The sequence below is a fragment of the Catharus ustulatus genome, chromosome 6 (assembly GCF_009819885.2).
Source record: "Catharus ustulatus isolate bCatUst1 chromosome 6, bCatUst1.pri.v2, whole genome shotgun sequence".
Lineage (NCBI taxonomy): Eukaryota > Metazoa > Chordata > Aves > Passeriformes > Turdidae > Catharus > Catharus ustulatus.
The window spans coordinates 51781573-51805205 of record NC_046226.1 but is presented as its reverse complement, the minus strand read 5'-3'; the positions used below and the strand labels follow the sequence as shown (position 1 = coordinate 51805205).

The 23633-nt window shown below is 43.1% G+C and overlaps 1 protein-coding gene across 4 annotated transcripts in view; it reads left to right on the top strand.

Annotated features, from left to right (window-relative positions):
• Positions 1 to 5835: 5835 nt before the first annotated feature.
• The window catches only part of LMO1 (LIM domain only 1), a 63066-nt gene continuing 45268 nt past the window's right edge, over positions 5836 to 23633 (top strand). The window contains exons 1-2 of one of the 4 annotated variants that reach the window (XM_033061697.2): positions 5836 to 5894; positions 7382 to 7535. Coding sequence is in view for 3 of the 4 variants with exons in the window: in XM_033061694.2 (XP_032917585.1) it covers positions 10528 to 10633 (106 nt within the window). In the remaining variant the exon portion in view is untranslated. Of the gene's footprint in view, positions 5895 to 7381; positions 7536 to 9943; positions 10031 to 10507; positions 10634 to 14523; positions 15141 to 23633 lie in introns of those variants that run through there. The other 3 variants (XM_033061696.2, XM_033061694.2, XM_033061695.2) reach the window with 3 other exon arrangements.

Genomic DNA, 23633 nt, shown 5'->3' with positions numbered 1-23633 from the left:
TATGATGCATAATCTCTTCAAATTAAGTCAATTCAAATGTAAGTTTAATTTGGCTCCTTCCACTTAACTGATTCCTAGTGTACAAAAAAAATAAAAGGTTCAGTTAAGTATTTAAGATGACATTTAATTGGTCCTGAGTATCACACTACTCTGTGTAAAACTCTCTGTAGTCTTTAAAAACTTTAATCACTTCCTTTCAGTCAGGACTAGATTTCTTAGGTGTATAAAAGCTTTAAAGTGGGACCCAGCAAGAAATCTGTTCCAAACTCCACAGCTGTTCTCAGTGCTTCTTTGTACCTCTTGATAAGTAAAGGGTTTCTTAGTTGGAAAGAGTTTAAAAACTATCAGGGGTGGTTGTTGCTGGGGTTTTTAGCTCTAATTAAATGAAGGCAGGGAAGCACCAGTAAATAAGCAGCTGGAGGAAATAAGGAATTCTCATTGCTTCTGAGGAGACATTTTTAAATGGGCAAGAGGGTTAGCAGGCTCTTTTACTGCTTTCTGCTTATCCTGAACAGTTATAGCTCACTAGGCTGAAACTGGAGTACCAGACAGAGAAGTGGAAAGTTACCCAAAGCTGCTTGCTTGTTTAAAAGTAATATATACATTATTGTTAGTCATTCCATGGCATTAGATCCTGCAGCTACATTTCAGTTAAGTGTTCTTCCAAGGCCATGTTCTCTTTCTTGTTTCTTTTTTGGCAGAAGTGCTTCTTTCTAACAGTATTTTAGTGCTTAGATGGCAAGCTACATTTTATCCATATAATGTTTAATTTAATAAGGTAAAATGTGATTATTTGGATTAATTAGAGCATGTAAGAATGCTGTGTGTATGCACTTTGGGCAGTCACTTTTAAACATGAGCCTATATCTATTGATTTACAAATATTTGAGGTATATTTATGCAAATTTGATATACTAGCAATGCGAGGCATTATAGATCTTTTGCAAGAGTGTTGTAGTGTGCATTCACATTTAGGCAGTGAGCAGCACTCATGAAATGTCCATGCTTCAGCTGTGTGCTTGCAGGGTGGTATTTTTTCCTCTGAGGCTTAGCTATTAAATCCACTGTAAAATACTGCAGAGTTGTATCTTTTTAAGTGAACACTTGACTCCAGTGACTGTTTGGTATGGGAGCTATAGTCAAAATATGTCTATTTAAAACAGATGTAGTCATTAGGAGGCCCTCCAAACTGTGCTTCTCAGCTTCTCCTAGGTCAAACTTCTTCTAGGTCAAACCATCTCCTAGGCAGGTTTAGAGATGCATGATTATCCCCATTTCCCCACACTGCTGCATTGACAAGGGGGTACTGCCATAAAAATAGGACTCACTACTTAGTTATCAGACAAGTTTGTTGCCATTCATGCTCTTCATTCTGTCTCACTCATGCTATTTGAATGTGGAACTAAAAATAAATGTTAGTCCTTGCTTGTCAATAGGCATGGTAAGGAATTTTACTGTCCCAAATGGTGCCTGGGTTAGCTTTGGATGGATATTTGTTGTACCACAGTCTGGACAGAATGCCACAGGGAAGATTCTTGGGGCCACTGTGATCCCAGAGAAGCTGAATGCCAGTGCCCAGGGTGATGAGCAGGAGGAGTGGGCTGTAATAATCTTCTGTGAGAGAGAGAAAGAGCAGAGTCTGAGCAGGGCCTTGCCAGCAAGAGAAAAGATTGCTTTCCAGACTGCCCCAACCATGACCTCAGGATAGGGATTTCTGACTGACCCTGTGCCATGAAGCATTAAAAACGCAACAAAATGATCCACTGGGCTCTCACTTCTTGACCTCCCTGTGAGCACAGAAGCTTTTCTAGCTCTCACTGAGAGAATGATATAATTTCTGTAGTTATCTTTACAGCTTTCAGACTGAGTTTCTCACCTGCTTAAAGAGAGCTGTGGCAACCACTATCATTTCTTCCAAGTATTTCCTTGTTTTACTCCTCACACTTCTGTCATTTGCTGATGGGCCAGAATAATGTGAAATTACCCACACGACATTTCAGTGGTCTTTTCCTAATTTGTCATTCTGTTCAGATATCCAACAGATTCCTTAGGACTAGGGGAGTTGCTGCCATTGTGTACAGAGAAACAGAAGATAGAAAAGGGATAGCTTTTCGTGGGGAATGGACTGGGTAGTCTACTAGCACAAAATCTCCTGGTCTCTGAGACCCTGTCACAGAAATCACCCCCTTCTCTAAGTGTCTGGCATCACAAGGGAACAAAGGCAGTAACTGTGGGATTGGATATAGGTCTGGGTAGAGTTGAGTCGTCTTCCCAAATTTGTATCATGCAGAGCTTTTCCTACCTCTGTAGGAAACACACAGGTACAAACAGGTCTGTATGATGCAAACAGGTGCTGCCACCTGCCAACAGGTGGTACAGGGCAGGGTCTGAAGGGCATTCTCCATCACCAAGTAAAGCAAACAGCATGTCTTGAAGCCACAGCTACCACTGCAGAAGAGCTTCAGTGGCGAGGCAATTTGGGTTGCATCCCTGTATTGACTCTAGAGTTTGTCAGCATCACCCTGCTGCTTGAATGCTGCCCATATTACAGTCATTCTGTGCTGCTGTAGTGTGGAACATTGTGATCAGCCTCTGGATGCTCCTAAATTAAGGCAGATCATCTTTGCCTCCTAAGAAACCTCCAGAACCCAGCTGCAGCCATAAAGCTGCTATCAAATGCAAGCTGGCTGCAGTTCAGAATCGGGGCCAATATTTTTAACAGCATGAAATTTTATTGTAGGCCCTCTGGAAGGATTCTGTATATGAAATGTTGAATGGAGCAAAATCAAGACTGAAGTCCCCTGTGTGGAAAAACAGGTGAAAAAAAGGTTAGCTGTGTTTGAGAAGGGGGATGCATCTCTCATATGTATTGCAGATAGAGTCTGATGACATTAATTTGGAAGAGGTGCATCTTTCACTGTTGGCTTATGTTCACAAATGCATTATAATGTCATGACCTCTTTTGTCTGAGTTGGCATCAGTGGAACATACCAACCATATCAATCTCATCAACAATCAGAAAATTAGTTGATATTTTATGCTAGTAATTAAACCCTAAGCTCTACCCACTTTTTAAGGGCCTGAACTTCTACATGTACTTTCATACTGCCACTGGTGGCTTTTTGTTTGCATTACAGCAGCCTGAGAGTAAACAAAAGGCAAGATCCAAGATAGGAAGGCAAATTGGTTTTGCAAACATGGCAAAGAAAGTGTGTGAAATCAAATGCCAATATTAATGCAAGACATCTGCTCTCTGTTCCAGTTCTGAGCGAAGTAATCCAGTCCTAATTATACACTGCTGTGTCCTCTACCAGCTAAGGAGAATGGTGCAGCCATTCTTAGTACTGGTGTATAAATTTCTTTTTGGATCTGATAGATACATTAGATGCAGGGGAGGCTTTTCATTTTTTGGCTGTCAGTTGCTTTGGGTAGCACAAAGAGAGGGGAGGAGAAAGGTTGCAGCAGGAAAAGATCAAAATCTTCCAAAAAGGACTCTGCTCCTAGAATAAAAATTTTTCCTAGAGAACTTTCCCTGCAGACCTCAATCAATACTATTCTCATCTGAGTGCACATATTATTCATTAAGAAATATTGGCAAGATGTGCACTATAGTGTATGCCTTCATTAGAGCCTCCACCTGCCTGCTTTTATCAGAACATCTTCCCTAACTTTCATCTTCATTGAAGTTGTTTCTGTCTTTGGATTCAGAGAGAAATCTTGTAATTTCACAGGATGGATTTATTTTCCAACAAACAAACAAATACCAAAATATTCATCTCTTTGGTTTGTGTGTTTTCTCATCTCCCACATTAATGAATCAAGAAGATTATCACCATTGGATTCAGATTGAACTGGATGCTGATGAATTCAAGTGCAAAACACAGCCCAGTGCAGCTGACATGGGAATAGCTGGAATTCCTCTGTTGTGTGTTCAGCTGCCACACCATATCCTTTGTGTGCACCTACAGCTCCTGTGCCAGCAGCCATTTTCCTATGGAATCAACATTTTTAGATGATACGTTGTTAGAATGATGTTATGAAGACCTGGCAAATGTTATCCATGCCAAGTAGAGGCAGAGGGAGCCACAAAACATAGGGGACACTGGCAGTGTTGTAGGGTATTGTTATCACAAAGCAACATGAGCCTGACATGGCATTTTATCTTTTCAGTTCGTGTGTTTCCATCTCCAACTACTCTGTGTCAATTTTGCCTGGTCTCTTTAGTGCAAGGCAGGGAAGAAGGAAGCTATCTCATTGAAGAAGGTCACTGGATTTTTTGGACAATATGTTGTGGTCTAGCTCCATGACTGGGACCCCTGTGTGCTGCTGCAGTTTAAAGAAGAGCTGATAGTAAGAGATTTTGAAAAGGCAGCTCCATAGCTCTGCTCACCCATCTCACATTTGATTAGTCTCTGCTCGACATCAGGCTGGGAGCAATAAGCTCTGATCATAACAGAGGACGTGGCAACAAGCCCAAGAGCTCCATGTGTCACTCCAGAACAGACACTGTCTCACTGGATTCCTCCATGAAACAACTGAGGCAGACGTACAGATGCTAGATTTGTCTTTCAGGTCTATCTACCACACCCACCAAGGTGAGGAGTAAAAGGCAGGACTATCTGCAGGAGAACACTGCAGTAGCAATGAACTTTGAAGTAGAGGAGAATGTACAGAAAAGTCAATTATTGATCCAAATGAAAGTGAGGGACGTTATGAAAACACTGTCGCTAGAGTGCATTTGTAAGTTTGGAGGTGTCTTTTTGTGTCAAGGATTCATTTCCACTTACTTTTAAGAAACCCTGCACAGGCACTGCTGTGTGAGGTGGCAGTGTCCATGTGTTGGTTTGCTCAGAAAGATTGGGCTGAAGGTGCATTCCTGAACTTCTGTTGAACCTCAGTTTGATATGGATCGAAATCTTACATCACTGTTGAGACCTAATGGACCATACAAATGGAAGAACACATCTCTCTTGGGCCTGGGAGAGTTTTGAGAGGTGGAAGGAGACAGGAGGCTTCTGCTGAGAAAGCATCTCTATTTATGCTTTTCCCAGGGAAATCCAGCCTGTCCCAGCGCCTTGTCTGGGCCTCCTCTAAAGCTGTTCCCTTGGGTGCTTAGACCTCTCCCTGCCTGTATTGGTGCTGGGGAGACACTGGCAGATCTGCAGCATGTGACACCCACCTTCACCCCCCAGCAGTTTGTACCCATTCACAAAACCTTCCTGATACCAGTTTCTCATGTAGAAAGAAACTTCATGGATTCCATTGCAACTGAGCTCTTCTGGACATGAGAGGTGCAGAATCTGCCCATTAAACTTCTTACGAAACATGAAACGGTCCAAAAATTTAGGTCTTGCTAGTTTTATTTTTGAAAAAAAAAAATTCTTTTTAACTTTTTGCAGAAGCAAAACTTCTGAATAACTAATTTATCCACTGTAAAGTTCTCTAAAAGGTCATTACAGACTGTAAAGCCTAATGGTTTAAAGTTCCAGCCTTGTATCACAGTGGCAAAGAACTCATTCTCCAGAGGTTTTATTTTTGAAGCTTTGCCATTTTCTTCTATCAAAGGAAATGCTGTATTTTTAACACACAATTTTCTTTATTAAGGGTTAGCCTATATTTATGAAAATATTTAACATTCATTTCACGTGAAACCTAGTAACAGAATCGAGTGATTTATTTTCACAATGCATAGGCAGAGAAGTAGAGCAAGCCAGAGTTTAGAAATAATTGAGGTCTGTAGATCTCAGGTATGTATTTAAGTGGTCTTTTGAACTGCCACCCATGTTCTGTGTGAACATAACTTTGCAGAGCACTTGTGATTTTCCTCCTTTACAGGGCTGCTGAATTGTGGTATGAGGTCAGGCCCGTGGTCACTCTCTTCTGACACCAGCAAGGTAGGTGTAAGTGACTCTGAAATTGGTAAAAATACAGAGATGTTTTGTAGCTAATTTAGTACAGAACTGTGCAAATTGTCTTGGTTATTTGTGTGAATTCAAGAAATGAAACCCATGTGTCAAACTGGCAGATAAAAGTCTTATCTGCAGAGAAATCTGACTTTGAAAACAACTGCTAAATTCACCATGTGCAGGGTAGTCTTTGGTACGGCCTGGTGCTGCTTCACTGTGGGATTCTGACTGGCACACGTGACTTAATCACCTTCACTTTTATTGTGAATTTTTTTTTTAATCCTGTCAGCTGAAAGATAAAATAAAAAACATATTATCCTCCCTGATGAAGCTTTGTAATTCCCAACACTGAAACATTAACCAAGTCCTTAATTAAGAAAGACTGAAAGTAGAAGAATGCTTTTATGTCATTAGCTGGTTTTTGCTCCAGTCATCTGCCTCATTCAAGCATAGGGATAATAAGAAACCTCACGGGTCTGCTAAAGGCTTGACTTAAGTATATTGCGGACTTTGCAATTTAATAAGAATGGGGTGTTGTTCTTAAGAAACTTCATTTTCTCTCACTTGTGCTCAAGCCAAGAGGAAAAAAGTGCAAGCAGCTAGTGAGCAAGAGTCTCAAGTTAGACCCAGAGGCCCGAGCCCAGCCCTGGCTGCACAAAGGTGTGTTTATTCCTGCAGGGCTCTTCCCTCACGCACTAGGAATAGCAGGAATTAGTATCAGACCAGAAACTTTGCTAGGCAGAGCACAGCTGCTCCCTTTTTTTCTGTAGTTTCTGCAGTCTATTGAGCGTGATGGCTTCTCAGAACCGCCTGGCCAGGGAGAGCATGAGGCACCATAACTGAATGAAAACCAGTGCACATCAGTGATGAACTGGCACCTCAGCAGAGCTGCTGTCTGGTCCTCCTCCAGCAGCGAGCTGTTTTAGTGCTTTGCTCCAGAGAACAGAGGGTTGGGGAGCTCAGGCTTAATCCCAGACACTGATCCGTGTCAAGTTTTCCCAGTGACTCGTTATGGGGCTGGTTACCTACACAAGCGTTTTCTAAAGGAGTAATCTAGCTGTTCTTCTCTAGAGTCAAGGTACTAAAAAAATAAGTGTGGTAAAGTTCTTTGTATGAGACTTTTAATCTACTGGGTAAAGGAGGCTCAAAAATTACTGAAACTTTCTCATTCCTCTGAAATTACTCGCTGAGCAGATATAATGGAAACAAACGCAGGACAATGCTTCACCACACTAGAAAAAGTAATTTACATAGAGTGGGGACCTTTACACTGGGGTTTGTCTCTTCACCTTATTAAAGCTGTAAACCTAAAAATCCCCATGACTGTAACTGCAGGATTCCAGCAGACTGTTCAAACTGCAGGATGTGTGTTTGGAAATTAAATGTTTTGGTGGTGTTGGCATTATTCTTCTCCCCTTGTGTGACACTCTCTCGTCCATACAAGTGCAAAATTCTCTCTTGCTTTTTCCCTCCAGGTCTTTTTTCATGCCCAGTGACCCCACCTTTGTCGGCTCAAGTATCATTTCTGAAGAACGATACCAAGCCAGCCTCACTTTCTTCCCACTCCACTCTTGGCATCCCAACAGCAACCTTGAGCTCCAGTGCATGCAGACAAACTTCTGCCACTCAGTAAGTCTGTGCTTAGATTAAACCACACCATCCCTGTGGCAAACTCAGAATTAAGGCTCAAGACTTGCCTACCAAAATCTTTAAATTCTGGCTTTGCACCCAAAAGTCTCCTTAGCCACAGTGAGAAGAGGAATGGGCTCAAGGACCAAAAGCATGCTCAGAAATTAGTTGATGCATGATGTTCTTCAGGGTCAGTATTTTTCAAGTGCTGCTGTGTTTTTTCAAAGGAGGAAAAAAAAAATTATTCATGGAGTTAGAAGGACCAAGTTCCTGTGGGTGCAGTAAGTGCCACAGAGTGGAAATTAAAAACCAGAGAATTAACAGGGTTTATGTTACAAAGCTGAAAGCATTTTTATCCTTATATGAGTGTACTCACAGAAAAAAAACATACTGCACTAATGAAACACAACTTTATGTTCCCAGTCATATTTATTGTTTGTTGCCAAGCAGTCTTAGCTATGGGTTTGTTTGGTTCATTGTAGGGGTGAAGAGGATGTGCTTGTGGGGTTTTGACTCCCTTGGCTATAGGTGACGTGCACAAGGTGTGCCTTAAAGAGAGTGGGTAGAGTTGCCAAAGAGGCAAGTTCAATCATGGGTATCTTGACAGGGGTGAACGTGAAGATGGGGAGCTGAGGATGTGACAGTTCCCATGAGGTGATGTGCAGCACTATCTCCCCTAAAATCTATCAAAAATTTTCTGCCTCCCCTCAAGGGGAACCAGCCTGAAGAAAAGTCAAAAAAAAGGCAACATGGTGGAACCTAAATAAAAGCTAATAGATGAGCTGAGCTAATATTAGTTTCCTGATATATAAAGCCAAATGGATTAATGGATCAGCTCATGCATTGCCTAAGGAAACAAAAAGAAAATCTTCAATACTTCTGTGCACATTGAGGACATGAACAATACAGGTCTTTAGAAAGTGAAAACCTAATTTGGGGGAATCAATTACTACTTCTTTTTTCCTTACCCTATTTTTTTTTTTTATTTTATTTAAAGGAAGTTCACAGAGAGGTAAAACTTGGGTAACATGCCAGCCAGAAGTCATGCGTCTCAGACACCACAATGATGGTCGATCTCGGTTTGCATCAGTCTTGCCCGGGCTCTTTTTAGCATTCCAGCTTCAGCTAATGGAAATCAAGCCCATTATGGTAAACGTAGGAAGCAAGTACATTAATAGTGGGCACTGACATTAATTCAAATGGTAAACAATTCAGAACTGTTCCCAGTACATAGTAGATTATGTATCATCTTACCTGCTGCCTCAGAGGGCTACGCCTTTCATGGGTTTTTAAAGTACAGAAGATTGTCTGCCGCAGAGTTTTCTGCTTTAGTTAACTATTTTCAAATTCCGCTTTGCTCCCTATCAGTCCCATATACTTTTTTCCTTTTTGGTTTTGTATGCGAGCACTTTCACTCCAGAACTGACACCACCGCAATGCCAATCTGTTCCTTACTTTAAAAACAGAGAGGCAGACGGGGCAAGTTTAGCAAAGGCAAGGCGTGGGGGGGAAAAATCTAACGCGAAGGTAGAAAGAAAAATTGAGCTTATTTATACAGTAACACGTGTGTTAGAGTAATGCCTCCCTTCCTCGGCTATGCGCTCCCCCATCTTCTCTCTCACACACGTATATACACACACACTTTAACTGTGCTTTTGTGTTTTGTCAGAATTAATGAGAAAAGTTCCCTTGCCCTAGGGGTAATTAGTGTCCTTGGAGTTAAATAAGCTAATACTTAGACACCTCTGGCACAGGCAATTATGTTTGTGTATTGAATAATTGATTCAAAGAGGGGGGGAAGGGGCTGCTAATCAGATCTGAGCATAATGAATTGATTTAATTAACAGGGGAATCTGAGGGTCCCTGGGAAATGTGTGCATTTATTCAGCAGCAGGAGAGAGTGCAAAGCACATAAATTGAGAGAGAGAGCGAGCGAGGCAGGCGGCAAGTGCTTTTGCTTTCAGTGATAGGTTCACATCTTTCCTCCCTCCCACCCCCCCTTCCTTTGAATATAATTTTAGATTTAGAGTGAAATCAAGAGAAAAGCACTTTAGAAGCCTGGAAAGCTCTCGCAGTAGCAACAGCAAAGGGGAGAGAGGTTGCGAGCGATCACACGCGATTACATTAAGACAATTTTTGACAGCGCAGGTTGGGCACGGACGGAGCAGGGGGAGCAGCCCCCGATACTGGTCCTCCCTCACCTTTTTCCTCTCTCCCCCCCTTCCCTCCTTCTTTGATCCCTAAACTGGCACTCGAGCTGCGGCGGCGGGGCCGGGGGCGAGGCGGCTGGTGCAGGAGCCCGGCTCCAGCTCTCCGGCGCCCAGCGCGGCCGTAGCCCGCCGCAGCCCCGCTCCAAACTCGCGTCCCGGGGCAGCGCCCGGTGCCGGCCCGGAGCCCGGAGCGGCGGCTGGAGGGGGAGCGCCCCAAGGAGCCGGAGCGGCGGCGGCGGCGGCCGCCCTCGGCGCCCGGGACAATGGTGCTGGACAAGGAGGACGGTAGGTGGGATCGGGGCGCGGGCCCGCCGCTGCCGCCCGGGCGGAGGGACGGAGGGAGGCGGCGGGCTCGGGGGAGCTGCCGCCCGGCCTGTCCCGCCGCGCTCCCCCACAGAGCGGGGCCGGGGACGCCCGCGGGTCGCTCTCCGCGGTGGCGGGCACGCGGCAGGGCCGGCCGGGGGGCTCTGACAGCGCGGCCCCGGCCCCGGGCCGCCATCGGAGCAGCGCCGGTGGCCTCGCCGTGGGTCCCCGCCGGGCCAGCTCCGCCGGCTGCCGAGGCCGCGGGGGCCCGAACGCCGCCCCGCGCTCCCGCTGCGGGCAGGCGGCCCTGCCTGCCGGCGCCACTGGCCTCGGCACGTCCCTGTGCCGGGCTCCAACTCGCAAAAGTGGATGCGGGGCTCAGGAGACAAGTGGGAGATGCTCTCCTCTCTCCTTCGCTGTTTTCTTTCTTTCTTTTTTTTTTTCTTCCCCTTCCCTCTTTCCCTTCCCCTTTTCTTTTGATGTGGAGTTTGTCGCTCAGAACGGGGAGAGTCCGCGACACCGCCGAGTGGGACGGGGCACGAAGAGCGGCCGGGCTGGGGAGGGGCCGGAGCGCTGAGCTACAAGGTTAAATGTTGGAATGTTTAAATGTTTAAATGCTCACTGCCCCGGAGAGGTGCGGGGGACGGGGCTCGTCACATGCCTCTGGGCCCTCGGAGGATCCCTCAGCCAGCATCTTTTCTTTCCTCCGGTGTCGTGGAGCCCTCTGAAGCAAACTGGTGTAGTGTTATTAATGGGGTCTGTAGTGCTCCGGTGGAAAGCGCGTGTGTTGGAGAAGAGGGAATGAACTTATCTAACTGGTCAGTGAGAGAGAGCAGTAGAAAGACTTTTCTCATCCCTCGCCCCCCGTGCTCTTAGGTAAAAAGGTTAAGTAATGACAGAGAAATTAAACACGGGTAATTTCTTACTGGTGTGTGGAACAAGGTTTGTGTTTCTCTCCAACCTCACTTCCAGGGCTAACCTGCCTTGCAAGAGTCCCCTGAATTTTTCTCAGCTGCTGCAGGAAAAGGGAGGAAGGGCTCTTAACATCTCTATTAATACCCCTTAATAATAATAATAGCCGGGTGATGTCTTCATCGCGGTGACTCTGTCAGGGGGTGCCTGGCAGCCCGAGTCTGCTCCCGTGTGATTGACAGGCTGCCAGCAGGATGCTGCTCCATCGCAGGGGCGAGAGGCACAGGTGAGCTGCGAGCACAGATCGACATCTGAGGAGGGTTCCCTAATAGGGCTGTTTGGGCTCTTTCAAGTGTCTCAGACGTACTCATTAAACACGAGGAGCTCGGGGCCGGCCTGACGGTGCTGCAAGGAAATGAAACTAGAACCCTTGATTATCCAGACAGTTCTCAACAGCCTCCTTCCAGGAGATTTCATGAGTGCCTGTGTGTAACAGGGAATAATGGTGGTGGATGGGAGAGGTAAAAAAGAAATTAGTGCAGGGTGCACTTAAGAAAGGAGAAAAGTAGGGAACAAACCCCTGATAGGAGGGATGTGAAGATCAGAGCAACAAGGTGGGGTAATGCCTAGGAATCTCCCGTGCTGTTGATGGAGTAGTTATGCTCGAGGAGAAATTATGGTCACTTTTAAAGGTGCACTGGAGAAATGGGGGACAGGAGGTGAGATTCAGAGAAGAAACTCTTTTTATGAAGAGGTCATTTTACCTTTGTAAGTTTCTTTCTGCCTGATTCAAATGGGCTCCACTTGCCCGCTCATCTGTGAATGTTAAAAGGGGATGCTGGACCTGCATAGGTTACAAATGGACTGAAATGGAAGCTTTTGCTAACTAAACCAATTCCTTTTGAAATCAAGCTTGAATGAGCTTGTTAATAAAAATCGGTCTGTTAAATGGGTCTGTTTTACTCCCATAAATGGCCTTTTTTTTTTTTCCTCTTTTATTTTTCTTTTTCCCAGTAGTCGGTCTGATTTTTACCATCTAAAAATCCCAGCCTTGTGGCTACTATCCAATTCTCCCCTTGATTTAGGAGGCTTTGCCATGTAGAGTTTTTCTTTGAGGGGTTTTCTTCTTTTGAGGTCTCTGGCAGCGCTGGGGGTATTCATAGTTATTACTGCCTAGAGAAGGCAGGATTTCAGGATTACCCCTCCCAGAAGTCCTGGTGCATCACAAGGAGGATGCTCGCTGCCTTGTAGATATGTGCCCCATGATTCTGGATCCCTGAAGGCTCCTTGGGAAGCTGGGCCATGGCCATTGGCCTCAGAGGCAGCTGCCCACTCTTTCAGCTCAGGGCCTTAGGGCTGTGTGCCAGCCCCAGTGTGACACCGGGATTGCCCCAGCGGTGCCATAACTGCAGATTTGTGTTTCCACTCCGGGAAACTTTGTGCTTGCTTCCTTGGCAAGCACGCTCCGCGGTGCCAAGAAGGAGTAGAGACTCAATAATGCTTTTCTGTGGGTCTTCACAGATATCACTGAGGATGAAGGGGCAGGCTGAAAAAATAACAACAATAATAATGTTTCTGACTTGATGTGTTGTGGCATCATGTCAAGTTATGTCAGAGAGGTAACAGCATTTTGTATGTTTGAAGTGACATAATATAACTTGACTGATGCAACATGACTTGATATTAGAAAATACTGTTCACAGTGGAACTTTGGCAGGTATCTTCCCCGAACAAATGTTAGGAACTGAGAGAAGAGGGACGAGAGGGGTGGGGGAGAGAAAGGTTGAGAGAGAAAAACTTCAAGGCTTGCATTTTAGTCAGTTCCACTGTGTAAATCACGGCAGAATTTGCTGTGGGCAAGCCAACCGACGCACCGTGCAGCGCATTTAAAAATTTCGAGATAATGAGAGCAAAGATATTTCTCAAATACGTAAATGTTTTGATCGCAGAGACCAGATTTCTGCTTTAAAAAGTAAACTGACATCAGGTAGCATGATTAATTCCAACAGATTGTGTTAATTGTAGTTGACTTAAATTGCTGTACAAATGTGTTGGGGGTTAGAAAACTTTCTTTTTAATTGTTGGTGTGTGAAATGAGTAAGCAGATAAAGTGTTTAAAAAAATCTGTTTGCACAGGGTGTAATCCAGCCTCTATGACATGATGGAGCAGTAAAGGAATAAAATGTACATTGATCCGGCGCTGCGTATTTTTTCATGAGTGCATTATGTCTGCTAGTTTGCTCTGCTGCAGAAGTCAGCTATGACAGACAATGGCTAACTTCATTTTTATCAAAACCTTGCCTTTCTTGTAGTTACCAAATAGGGGAAGTTGAAATGTACCCTATATTTTGGGGTAAGTCTGCGCTTTTTGAAGGTGGCAGAGTTGACCAGTACCCAGACAGACAGATGGAACATTTTTGGAGTTTGCCATTTTCTGATGGAGGCCAATAGTATATTGAAAGTGTTAAAGTGCCTCAAATCTAGAAAAGGCTGTGGTTTTGTTAGTTTTTGCGTGGATGCTTTTAACTTTAATCTTTGGGATAAAGTCCTCCTCCTTTTTAGCTTGTGACACTTCCTGAAAGAAAGTGATTATTTATGGTGGTTGCACTCTTACGCTGAAATACATATTCAACACTTGCAAACTAGTATCACTAGGAAACAGGAGTTGTTGGAAGCAGTAGATGAAAACAGTACAATGTAAAACGATACATTTAACATCAAATATTCTCAAGGACTGCTAGGATTAAGTATTGTGAATGAAGGGGGAAGGAAAAGCCACTTCAGCTGGGGATAAGGAATCTAATTAAAAATGGGTATTAAGGATATATAACTTGAGCCCGCTATCATGCTCTTTAGAGTACTGTTGTATCAGTTGTAAAGGGGAGGAAGAAGTATCATTAAAGCAGAAATGAAATGTTTTCTCAGATTAAAAGACTGGGATGAGTGAACCAGTGCTGTTGATCTTGGTTAGCGGAGTGTCTGATCCCGCAATCCTTGAGAGAGCCATTGGAGACAACAGATGATGGCTTGTCTGAAAGAGGAATGAGAGTTGCGGGATGAAGGATAAAAGATGTGGGCCCCCAACTTGTCACTTTATATTGGAGCATTGATGGCATTTCTGAGAAGTGGAGCAAACCTGTTAAGGGTTTGTATCGCCTTTGATTAGGTAAATTCATTGTAATAGTGACCTAGTGAAAATGGAGCTGCGTTCTCCAGAGTACGCCCCGAAACTAACACCGACACGTGAAAACAAACCCGAAATGTTTGCGCAGAAAATTAGTATCAAGTTTTAGGTCAGCAGAGCTGTGTGAAACGCAGCTGGCAGCGTAAGGCAGCCGGCATCAGCCGCTGCGAGGCTGTGCCCTGCCCGAGCTGCTGCGGGCTCGGTCCCCGCTGGCAGGGAGCGGAGCCGGAGCATCCCCGCAGCATCCCCGCGGAGCAGCCCCGGCCCCGCCGAGGACAAAGAGGCGGCGCAGGTGGCCCCGCGGCCGGCGGCACCTGGGCGGGGGCCGGGCGGGCTGCAGGTGGTGCTGCTGAGCCGGGAAGCGGCGATCCGCCAGGAAATCCCGGCAGGAGCGCGAGAGGGGGCCCTGGGAAAGGAACGCGTGCATTTATTCATCGCAAGTGTGCAAGGCTCACCAATTGAGAGGCAGAGGCAGCACTAGTCGGGCTTGGGTATTCTAGCCTCTCTGAATATAATTTCGGATTTAGATTCAGCTTAAATCCAAAGGGAAAACACTTTATAAGGCTGAAAGCTGCGTAGTTGCAACAGCCAGGGTTATGAGCTATCAAAGGCAATTACATTAGAATAGATTATACTGTGTAAATTGAGCCATTTAGAAGGTGAGAACCAAAGAAACAGCTCAGATCCCCCCTTCTTTCTAAATTGCAGTTTTAGTTCCTTGCAATTCTGAGGCACCAAAGTAGGTGAGACTGCTTTTGTATCTGCAAAGTGCTTTATTTCTGAGTGTAATTCTAACTGAGTGCAATCTAGGTTAAAAGCTGGACAACTGGGTAATTAGAGCTCACTTGCTGCTAAAGGACGATCAGCTGTACCGTAGCTCATTTGTGTTCCCAGAGACTTGCTCTCCTCTCCCCTGAGCGGAGGCTGCTGGAGAAGAAGCATCTGTGCCCGGACTTTTCTTGATTGCGGAGATGATGGTGCTGGACAAGGAGGACGGTAGGTGGGCTGAGATTGTGCAAGCCTGTGCTCGGTGTCTTCTGTGTGCTGCTGATGTAGAAATAAGTAGTTTTGAAACAGATGTGCGCTGTGCATTTCAGAGTGTTCTGCTCTGAGCTTCTGATGTTTTTCTCTTGTGTAGGTGAAAGCATGCTTGCTCTTCATTTCTTTTTACCTCATCTCTGACATGATCGGACAGCCAAGAAGGGTTTACTCAAGGCTCTGTTGGCTGAAGGACACAGCAGAAACAGCTTGATTTTTATGGGTTTTTTTAATATTTATGTGGATTTTTCTTTCTCCAAGTTACTCTAATATATCCATTTTAGCCTGTTAGTTTTAACAGCTTTTATTGTAAATCTAATTTTGAGATTTTTCTTTCCCTTTCATTTGCATGCCATTTAGGTCTCTTTAATGTGCGCCTTTAATATGTATTTCTCACAGCTTTTCTTCATAGCTATAAACATAATGACAATAAGCTAATAAGCCTCCGTGGCAAAAAAAAAAAAAAAAAAAAAAAAAAAGCATTGGTTTATGCCAAGAATTTACTCTCTTCTTTTAATAGCACAAGTGGAGGTTCATTTGGGATGTAATTTCATGAATGAAGGTGAGGGAGAGCTTGACTTATTTTAGGACTTCACAAATGCTTATTTTTTTAAGCTGACTAGTCCTTATCAAGGATGCTTAAGGGGAACAAATTGATGTGAGGAGTATCAGACAGGGTTAGTTAGTAGCCTGAATGACCTGATGCTATCTTTTGCACGTTGCCTGCCAGGGTGTGCAACTTAACTGCTCAGTCATCAGTAGTTTCTGGGATGAAGGTGGTAAGTCCAATCACAACTTTTTAATGAGAGTTGTGGTTTTGGGTTTTTTTTGCTGAGGCTGCTTTGTGGCTTAGGTCTTCCCTCATAGTACATTGACAGCAAGGATTAAAACTGAGGCAGAGCAGAAAGCTTCTGTAGCTATCCATATGGACTTCCTTCCATGGCACTGCCTCTTGCCAAGGATCTCCACCTTGGTGGCACTTTGTGCGTGCACAGTGGGAACTGCATCTTAACTTTCAACAGGCATTTCTACCTATTATCTCCTTGTTTCATTCCACCTGTATAAATGGATGAAGTGGGCCGTGGAATGGATTTCCCTGATCTTTTAAAATTTATTTTAGAAACCTCTTTAAGTGTTTAGAAAAAAAAGTACAGGCTGTTGCCATTTGAAAGTAAGAGAATTTACTGAATATTTGTAAGACTGTAGACAGGAAATAGCTTTTCACAGGGAGCAAAAGAGCTTGGAGAAATTGGAAGTTGGGCATTTTGGCAGCAGCATTGATTTTACTTGAATATATGTATTGCTTTTTAAAATATTTATGAGGAAAATAACTTGTAATTCAAAGTCACTTACTTTCCTGCGTCGGGGTCATGCTAACCATGTTTTGTGACTCGTACTGAAAGCTGCTCAGCGCTATTAAGTTGAAATGATATGATTTTTATTCCACAACCTATATCTGTCTTTTAGCATTTTGCAACTGAATTAGTGCTGCACTGGAGAATAATTAGGAAGGCTTGACTATTGAAAGACTAGAAGTCTTCTACTAAAGTTTCTCTTCCCTCTCTCCTTTCCTTGCCTCCCAAGAAAGGGAGTGAGGTCTTACCTCACTATGATTTCTAAAATTCTCACTCTGGCATGTTCTCACATGTACAATTTGAATCTAGCTTCTGGGATGGCATGTGAGGTTTAGTTTCAGGAAGCATTTGAGCATTTGAGACAATGAAAAAATGTGGACTTTTCGCAAAGACCGGATGCTAAAATATGAGACTAAGGAGAAATGCATCATTTTCAGTGTCCCTGACATGCAGATTCAATCAGATTTGGACTAAGAGTTGATCAATGTGAGATAAAAGTCCCTGTGTAAGTTGTCATGCCCTTCTGAATTTATTCCGTGCTAGTTAAGTTGGCATCCCAAAACTGTGAAATAATCTTATTCGTGGGGGGGAAGAAAAATAAATCACGGGCTTTATTTCTGTTAAGATCTCGTAAGTTCCTTTGTTAACACAGTAGAACTTTAAAAAAAAAAAAAAAAAGAGTAGATGTGGAGCATCTGTTACACATCTTCTAGATCAGCTTTGCAGTTGACTGGCCTGTGGATAAAAGACACGCTAAGTGCTTGAGTATTGCTTATGCTGGGAAAACAAATGAAGCTAACAGGGTTTCAAAGGCTTTGAAGCAGTGTCACTCTCAGAGGTGTTCAGTTGTTTTCTTTGGCAATATAAGTTGAAGCAAGCTAGTTTACTTTATTAGAGGCATAAGGCTACTCTTGTAACCTTCCTCTGACTAAGATGAATTTGGCTGACTGACCTTATTTCTTTCTGGACCACACGTGTTGTGCTAGGTTTGGGTTTTTGGGGTTTTTTTTCCCTTCCTTAGGATTCATCTCTTTTAAAGGGCAGCAGCATTTTCTGTGTTTTGTTAAATCTCTCTTTTCAATTTGTGCCTCCCTACAGAACTATGTTCTGCTATGATGGAGCAATGCAAATCAAGTAGAATAGCCCAAATTAATTCTTCACATTGGCAGTATGATTGCCTGCATGGAATCAATAATGCATCATAGAGGGATCAAATTTTGGAGTATAATGTGTGAATAATGCTTGACACAAAACAAAAATTCAGTCATCATAATAGCAATTAGGAAAAAGCTGCAGCTTATCCCAGCTGTAATCTCTGCTAACAATGAAGCACAGCCTGGTAATCAGCATGTATGGTATGAAATGCACTAATAGAAATCACGGCTCTTTGTTATGTGTGTGGGGGGTGAAAGTTTCCTTTTCAGCTAACTTGTGCTGTGTTAACCAGACATGGCATCCTTCAACCAAATTGTGGAGTGTGTGTGCACTTGTGAAAACACTGATCAGCTGTGTGTTCATCCCGATGTTTGCAGAGACAGGAGCACCCCAAATCATGGGTCCTTTGTGTTTTTGAGCAGAACTCTGATTAAACAGATCACAAGAGTTGGCTGAGTAAATAACACATCAGAGGACTCCATTAAACGTGTACCTTGGTTTTATATAGAAAGAAAATGTCACAGTTTCTTTAAAAATGAAAAGAAAAATATGGATACTCAGTGGTTGTGTACATTGGGGCTGGAGAATGGGTCTTAGGTTGATGGGAGGTATTTAGGGCAATGAATATTAGGTAATTTGAAACTGGGTTAGTGCAGCAGTTGGGTTCCCTGTTGTGTGAGAGCCCATCTTGCCCCACATAGAAGGTAAAAAACTGCAGCATTTGGAATTAGAAAAGCAGGGAAATTGATTGTATAACATCAGTGATGGGAGTTGTGCCACAGTGCCCTGGCCAGGACAGCAGGGCTGTGGGCTGGCTCCACAAGGGAGCATGGCAGCTGCCATATGGAGGTACTATAGATAGGTAGATGAATATGGAGAGACACCTATCTCCAACAACACAGGTCCAAGCAATGCGGATAAAAATCTTCACGCACACTAAAATACAGCAGGTACAAATTGTGCCACGTAGGAAGAAGAGCTGTTCTGCATGCTGCTGGTACCTTTTGTTTTCCTTTGAGTGTAGCTTTCTCAGGTGTACCTATTGAGGAGTCTTGCAGAGATAGAGAGCAGGGGAGATAGCATGGTGGCTTTTCCTCGTGTGACATGGAGTTTAACTTTTCTGTTGCCTAATGTTCCTGAAGCTCTCTCTCTTTTTCCTTTTTATCTCCTGTGCCACTTCACCTGGGACCTTCTCCGTGGTCCACTGGTGTCTAGCTTACCATGTATGAAGAATGCCTCCACATCTTCCCAGACATCAGCTTACTCAAAAAATGCCCGATAATGGTCACCAAAAACCTTATTTTTGCCTATTTAGTTAAGTTACCTGTTGGTTTTTTGAGGGCTTGATCTTCACACATAGAGTTCTGGTGTGATTTTGGAGGTTGGCTTTAGTTCATGACACAGTGTCCTTGTGTGACTCAGAAGTACAGCAATGGATCAATATATTCATGAAGAGGAGATAAAAAGTCGTCAAAAAAGTGTTCTAAATAAAATTGTAGCATGTTTGGCAGCAGAACACAGGACTTGGTTTGGCCGTAAAGGACCAAAAAACCCCATTTTGACTATTTCTCCAATGCTGACCAAGTGTGGAGTTAGAGGTCATTCTTCCTGGAGATTCCCTCTGCCCCTGAAACCGCAAATATGGAAGGATGGCAGAACCACAGGGTAGTAAAGTAAATGCCTAAACCTATTGAAGAAATGGAGGCTGCTGTAGTTGGAGCACTAATAACCAAGATATCCATTTAAAGAAATCTCATCCTATGGGAAGAAGAGTGAAAGGAAGTAGCAGGCCTAAGAGGAGCAAACTGCTTTGTATAGGAGTATGGCAGGCAATCAAATAGTTCCTAGTGTTTGTTCAGACTAGATAGCTGAAGGATCTGGGTAGGATGTCATTATGCTTCATCCCCAGATGCTGTTGACACGTGATAATTGCCTGGTTGACATAACAAGCATTGAAACAGTGTAAGGACATTTTTCAGCTTGGGTAATAGGGCAAAGGAAGCAGTGTTTTCTTGGAAATCAGTTTGCTCTAATTTTGGTTTAATGCAGTAGAAAGTATACTTGATACCCTGGCAGCAGAACATAATTTGTCTTCTTTGGAGTTAGTGTTAAATTTTATTATCTTTAATAAATACAACGTGAACATGTCAGCCTGTTTGTCATAGCCATTCCAAAAATGCTCTCTTATGGTAGAATCTTCAGAAAAATTCCTTTTAAGAGCAGTGCATTATTAATAAAGTAATCCATTAAGTCTGGTGATAAAGGGTCACAGCAGAGTCTGAAATACGTTTCTTAAATGGTTAAGAAATTTATCATGGTTGGAGGATTAATTGATTTCATTTGGAGGCTTTCGTAAGGTTTTCAGGCATTGTGTTTAGAGATGGTTTTATTCTCTTTGGAAATGTGCTTGCTGCTCAAAGTTTTGCTTCGCTGTCATTAGCATGAACTATTACATTTCTGCTAAAGGCAAACTGTTCTTTTAGCATTATGACTGATTGCATCTGCAAGGAGTCCTACTTAGGTAAAGAATATGAAAGTTTATGGCAAATAAGGTATTTTACTTGAAATCAATTCAAAATCAGAAGAATGGTATCAAGCACTAAGCATTGTAGTATAAGAATAAAGAATGCACTGCAGATGCTGCTAAATGCTGAACTATAAAACTCTAATGGGCCTATATCTTTTAAAAATTGGACAGAATTGTCATCATTTAGAATACACAGACATTGTTTTATACCATATAGAAATCACTGCCCCAAACTTCAATAATGTGCGTAACTGTTGCCAGGGAATGATTTATTCAGTGAATGTAGCTCCTATTCACTGAAGACTTGGGGGTGGAGGGAAGGGCGTTTTAAAATGAACGTTGTTCACTATTAGATTAACATAATTAAACCTATCTGAGAAGAATTCACCACTGCTACCGTTTTATAGTTCTCTGTGTGTGTTTTCTCTGTCCTCCAATGGGATGACTCCCAAGCCCAAGTTTCCAAGCACAATGTGGGGTACTATCCATGCAAACAGATGCTCAACTCTCCAGTGAATGTTCTTGCAAAATACTTTAGTGAATGTTCTTGCAAACTACTTTCTGCTTCCATATCGAAGCAGATAATGGATGCTCTTGTCCAAACTTAGAGGGTTTTTAAGTTTCATTGAACTTTTTCAAATTCTTTACGCCAATGTCCAGAGTTCCTTGCATGCTAATCAAGGGTGATTTGGGCAGTGAAAGTATTATTTGTGTTCTCTTTAAACTATTGATATCAACAGTTCTGGTTTCTCGTAAAGAAAAAGTGGATGATTGTTGCATATTCATGACTGAACTGCAGAGAACTTGGACCAGAATTAAACAATTAACCCTCTCGCCAGCATCCATTTGAGTAGAAGCCAGGGATGTTCCTACTTGGTTTATTATGGATCTGAGATATAGAAATGTATTCCGGAGGACTGTGTTTCTAATAAATAAAAAGGCATAATGAGAATGTAACTGGGAAGGAAGACAAAAGCAGCCATGCTTTAAATTGTTAATGATGGTGCCAGTGGCTGCAGCTTTACCACAGCTGTTTAAATTGATCAGCTAGTGAAAATGTTTTGTTTTGGCATTTTCCCTGCATGTGCAACTCTTTCGAAGGGACTTCTGGAAGCTTTTCAAAGGGGAATCATGATCTTTTTTTAAACTAGGCTTAGAGCTTCCAGTATTTTGGAATCCAATATTTGAGGATGCAGTTCAGTTTTTCTTTTGTAAAGTTTTTGGCTGATGAGCCATTATTTCCCCTAGATTTCCTTTACCACTTTTTTTCCCCTCCACAAATACTGCAAATTACTCACTACCCATAAAAGCTGAGGCACCAGCACACTTCCTAGCTGTCCTTTTTTTTTTTTCCATCTCTATTTTACTGATGTTACTGAGCTTGATCAGAACAGCAGAAAGGGGCTATGTTGATTTGCTATGCATCTTTCGGTCAAGCATCCAGTGTGAAATTGTTCTATAAAATGTACTTTTTCAGAGGAAACTCGGTCCTAGTTTCTTTCCTGGTTGGCTCTAGCTTGCAGCTGAAGTGGGTTAAGCAATACCTCTTTACTGCTTGTATCCTTTCTTTCTGCTCCAGAGAAGTGGTTATACGTTTCAAAAAGATGCAATCTCTTCCAGGCAGGTGGGAAGGAGAAGATTGGACTTTCTGTGTGTTCACAAGTGATGTGGTAGAGATGTTTGGGCAGAGGACTGGCTTGAGCTGGTGAGCCTTGGTGTCTTTTCAAGAGCACCTCCTGCCTTGAGCTCATGAGCAGATTGTGTGAAGCCTCTTCTGGCATTCCTGGTAGCAGGTGACTCCTGGACAGGCCATGCCTTAGATAATACTGAGCAGCCAGGTTTCTGCATTAATGTACTTGCAGCGAGGGTGGGTGCTGAACATTATTCAGGATCCATTATATATTTATCCTTATACTCCTTTGTGGAAAATGATTTCTGTAAGTACCCTGTTACGGTTATGAAAGCCTAAATAAGCATCAGTCTCAAACCCTTTGACCTGTCTGCACAGAATGGAGATCTGTTTTGAAGAGGACTCCTTTATATCTGTTTTCACTCCATGCCCTTCCATTCATTTGCCTATACAAAGCAATAAAGGGTAAAACCAAAGTAACATAAATTGGTCTGTCTTCCTGAATCCATGTCTCGCTAATGTACCCAGATTAACTCAACTGTAAATTGTCTCCTTTGGATGTCGTGTCTTGCTAAAAGTTTCCTATATGATTCATGATTTGGATTGCTTTTAACAGCTATTGGCTAAGCAATATGGTAAATGTACAAGGTGATGCAATTGGCATTAGTGAGAGGATGCACAGGAGCATGTAATGCAGTCAATACTACATTAACTACTGATGCCCAATTACAGAAACTGGAAGAGTGGCTTTTAGGAGCATTAGGACTTGCAGAAGAGCTGAGATCACCTGCCGCTCCTTGCCTAAAAGCTTCACCCTTTACGCGCTGGGATCAAAGCAAACATTTAGTTGCTATTTTGTCATGTATAACAACGAAGGTATTTCCCCCCCCCCTTTTTTTTTTCCCCAAAAAGTGTCACACTGATGCTTTTAGCACATGTAAAATCCTATCTCTGTATTTCAAGACTCTACTTCCATCTCCTGGGGCAAGACTTTATTTGAATAAAAACTCTTTAACCACCTCTGCATTTATTGTTTCTCTGAAGCTTACTATTTCGGCTAGTTTTTCTTTTAAAGAAATCCTAAGTGATATTTAGAGTGTCCTATTTCAATGTGCCAGAGTGGGCTCCCCATTGCTCCCTCCAGCTTCTTTCCAGTTTCTAATCTGTATGTGATTGTTTGTGACCTCAGCTGGCTCCAAGTCTCTAAAAAGTGTTTTAAAATACAACCAGATACCACATAAAACAGGATATTTGAGTGTGCAACCTCTCTGCAGTCCACATTCAGATTGTTTCCACCACTGCTTTTAAACCCATTTGCAGCAGACGGCAAAGGACCACATTATACTGAAAAACAGTGCATACTTTTAGATTGAGCTGTGTGATCACAGCTTCTAAATCTATTTTAAAAATAATGAGCAATGTCAATGAGCAATGTCACTGCTGCATGGCAAAGCTAGCAACCCACAAAGTTCCTCTGGACTTGGAGCGAGATGGGAAATTAAGCAGCTCTAAGAACACTGAAATATTTTAATATAAAAGACAGCTGGCAGGTGGCTTATTGCTCTTGTTGCAGCATTTGTCTTTACTTCCAGCTATGATACTTGGCATATCACTGCTGCTTTTAATCCTCAAAGCATTTTGCCAGTACTGAGGAATTTGTGCACCCCAAGTGATCATCCCCTGGAGCTCAGGCCTGGATATCTGGGGGATGTGCCTGACCCCCATGAGGCATGGGTGGATTTTTGTGTTTTAGCTGCCCCTCGTTTGTTCCTCTCTGCTTTGTC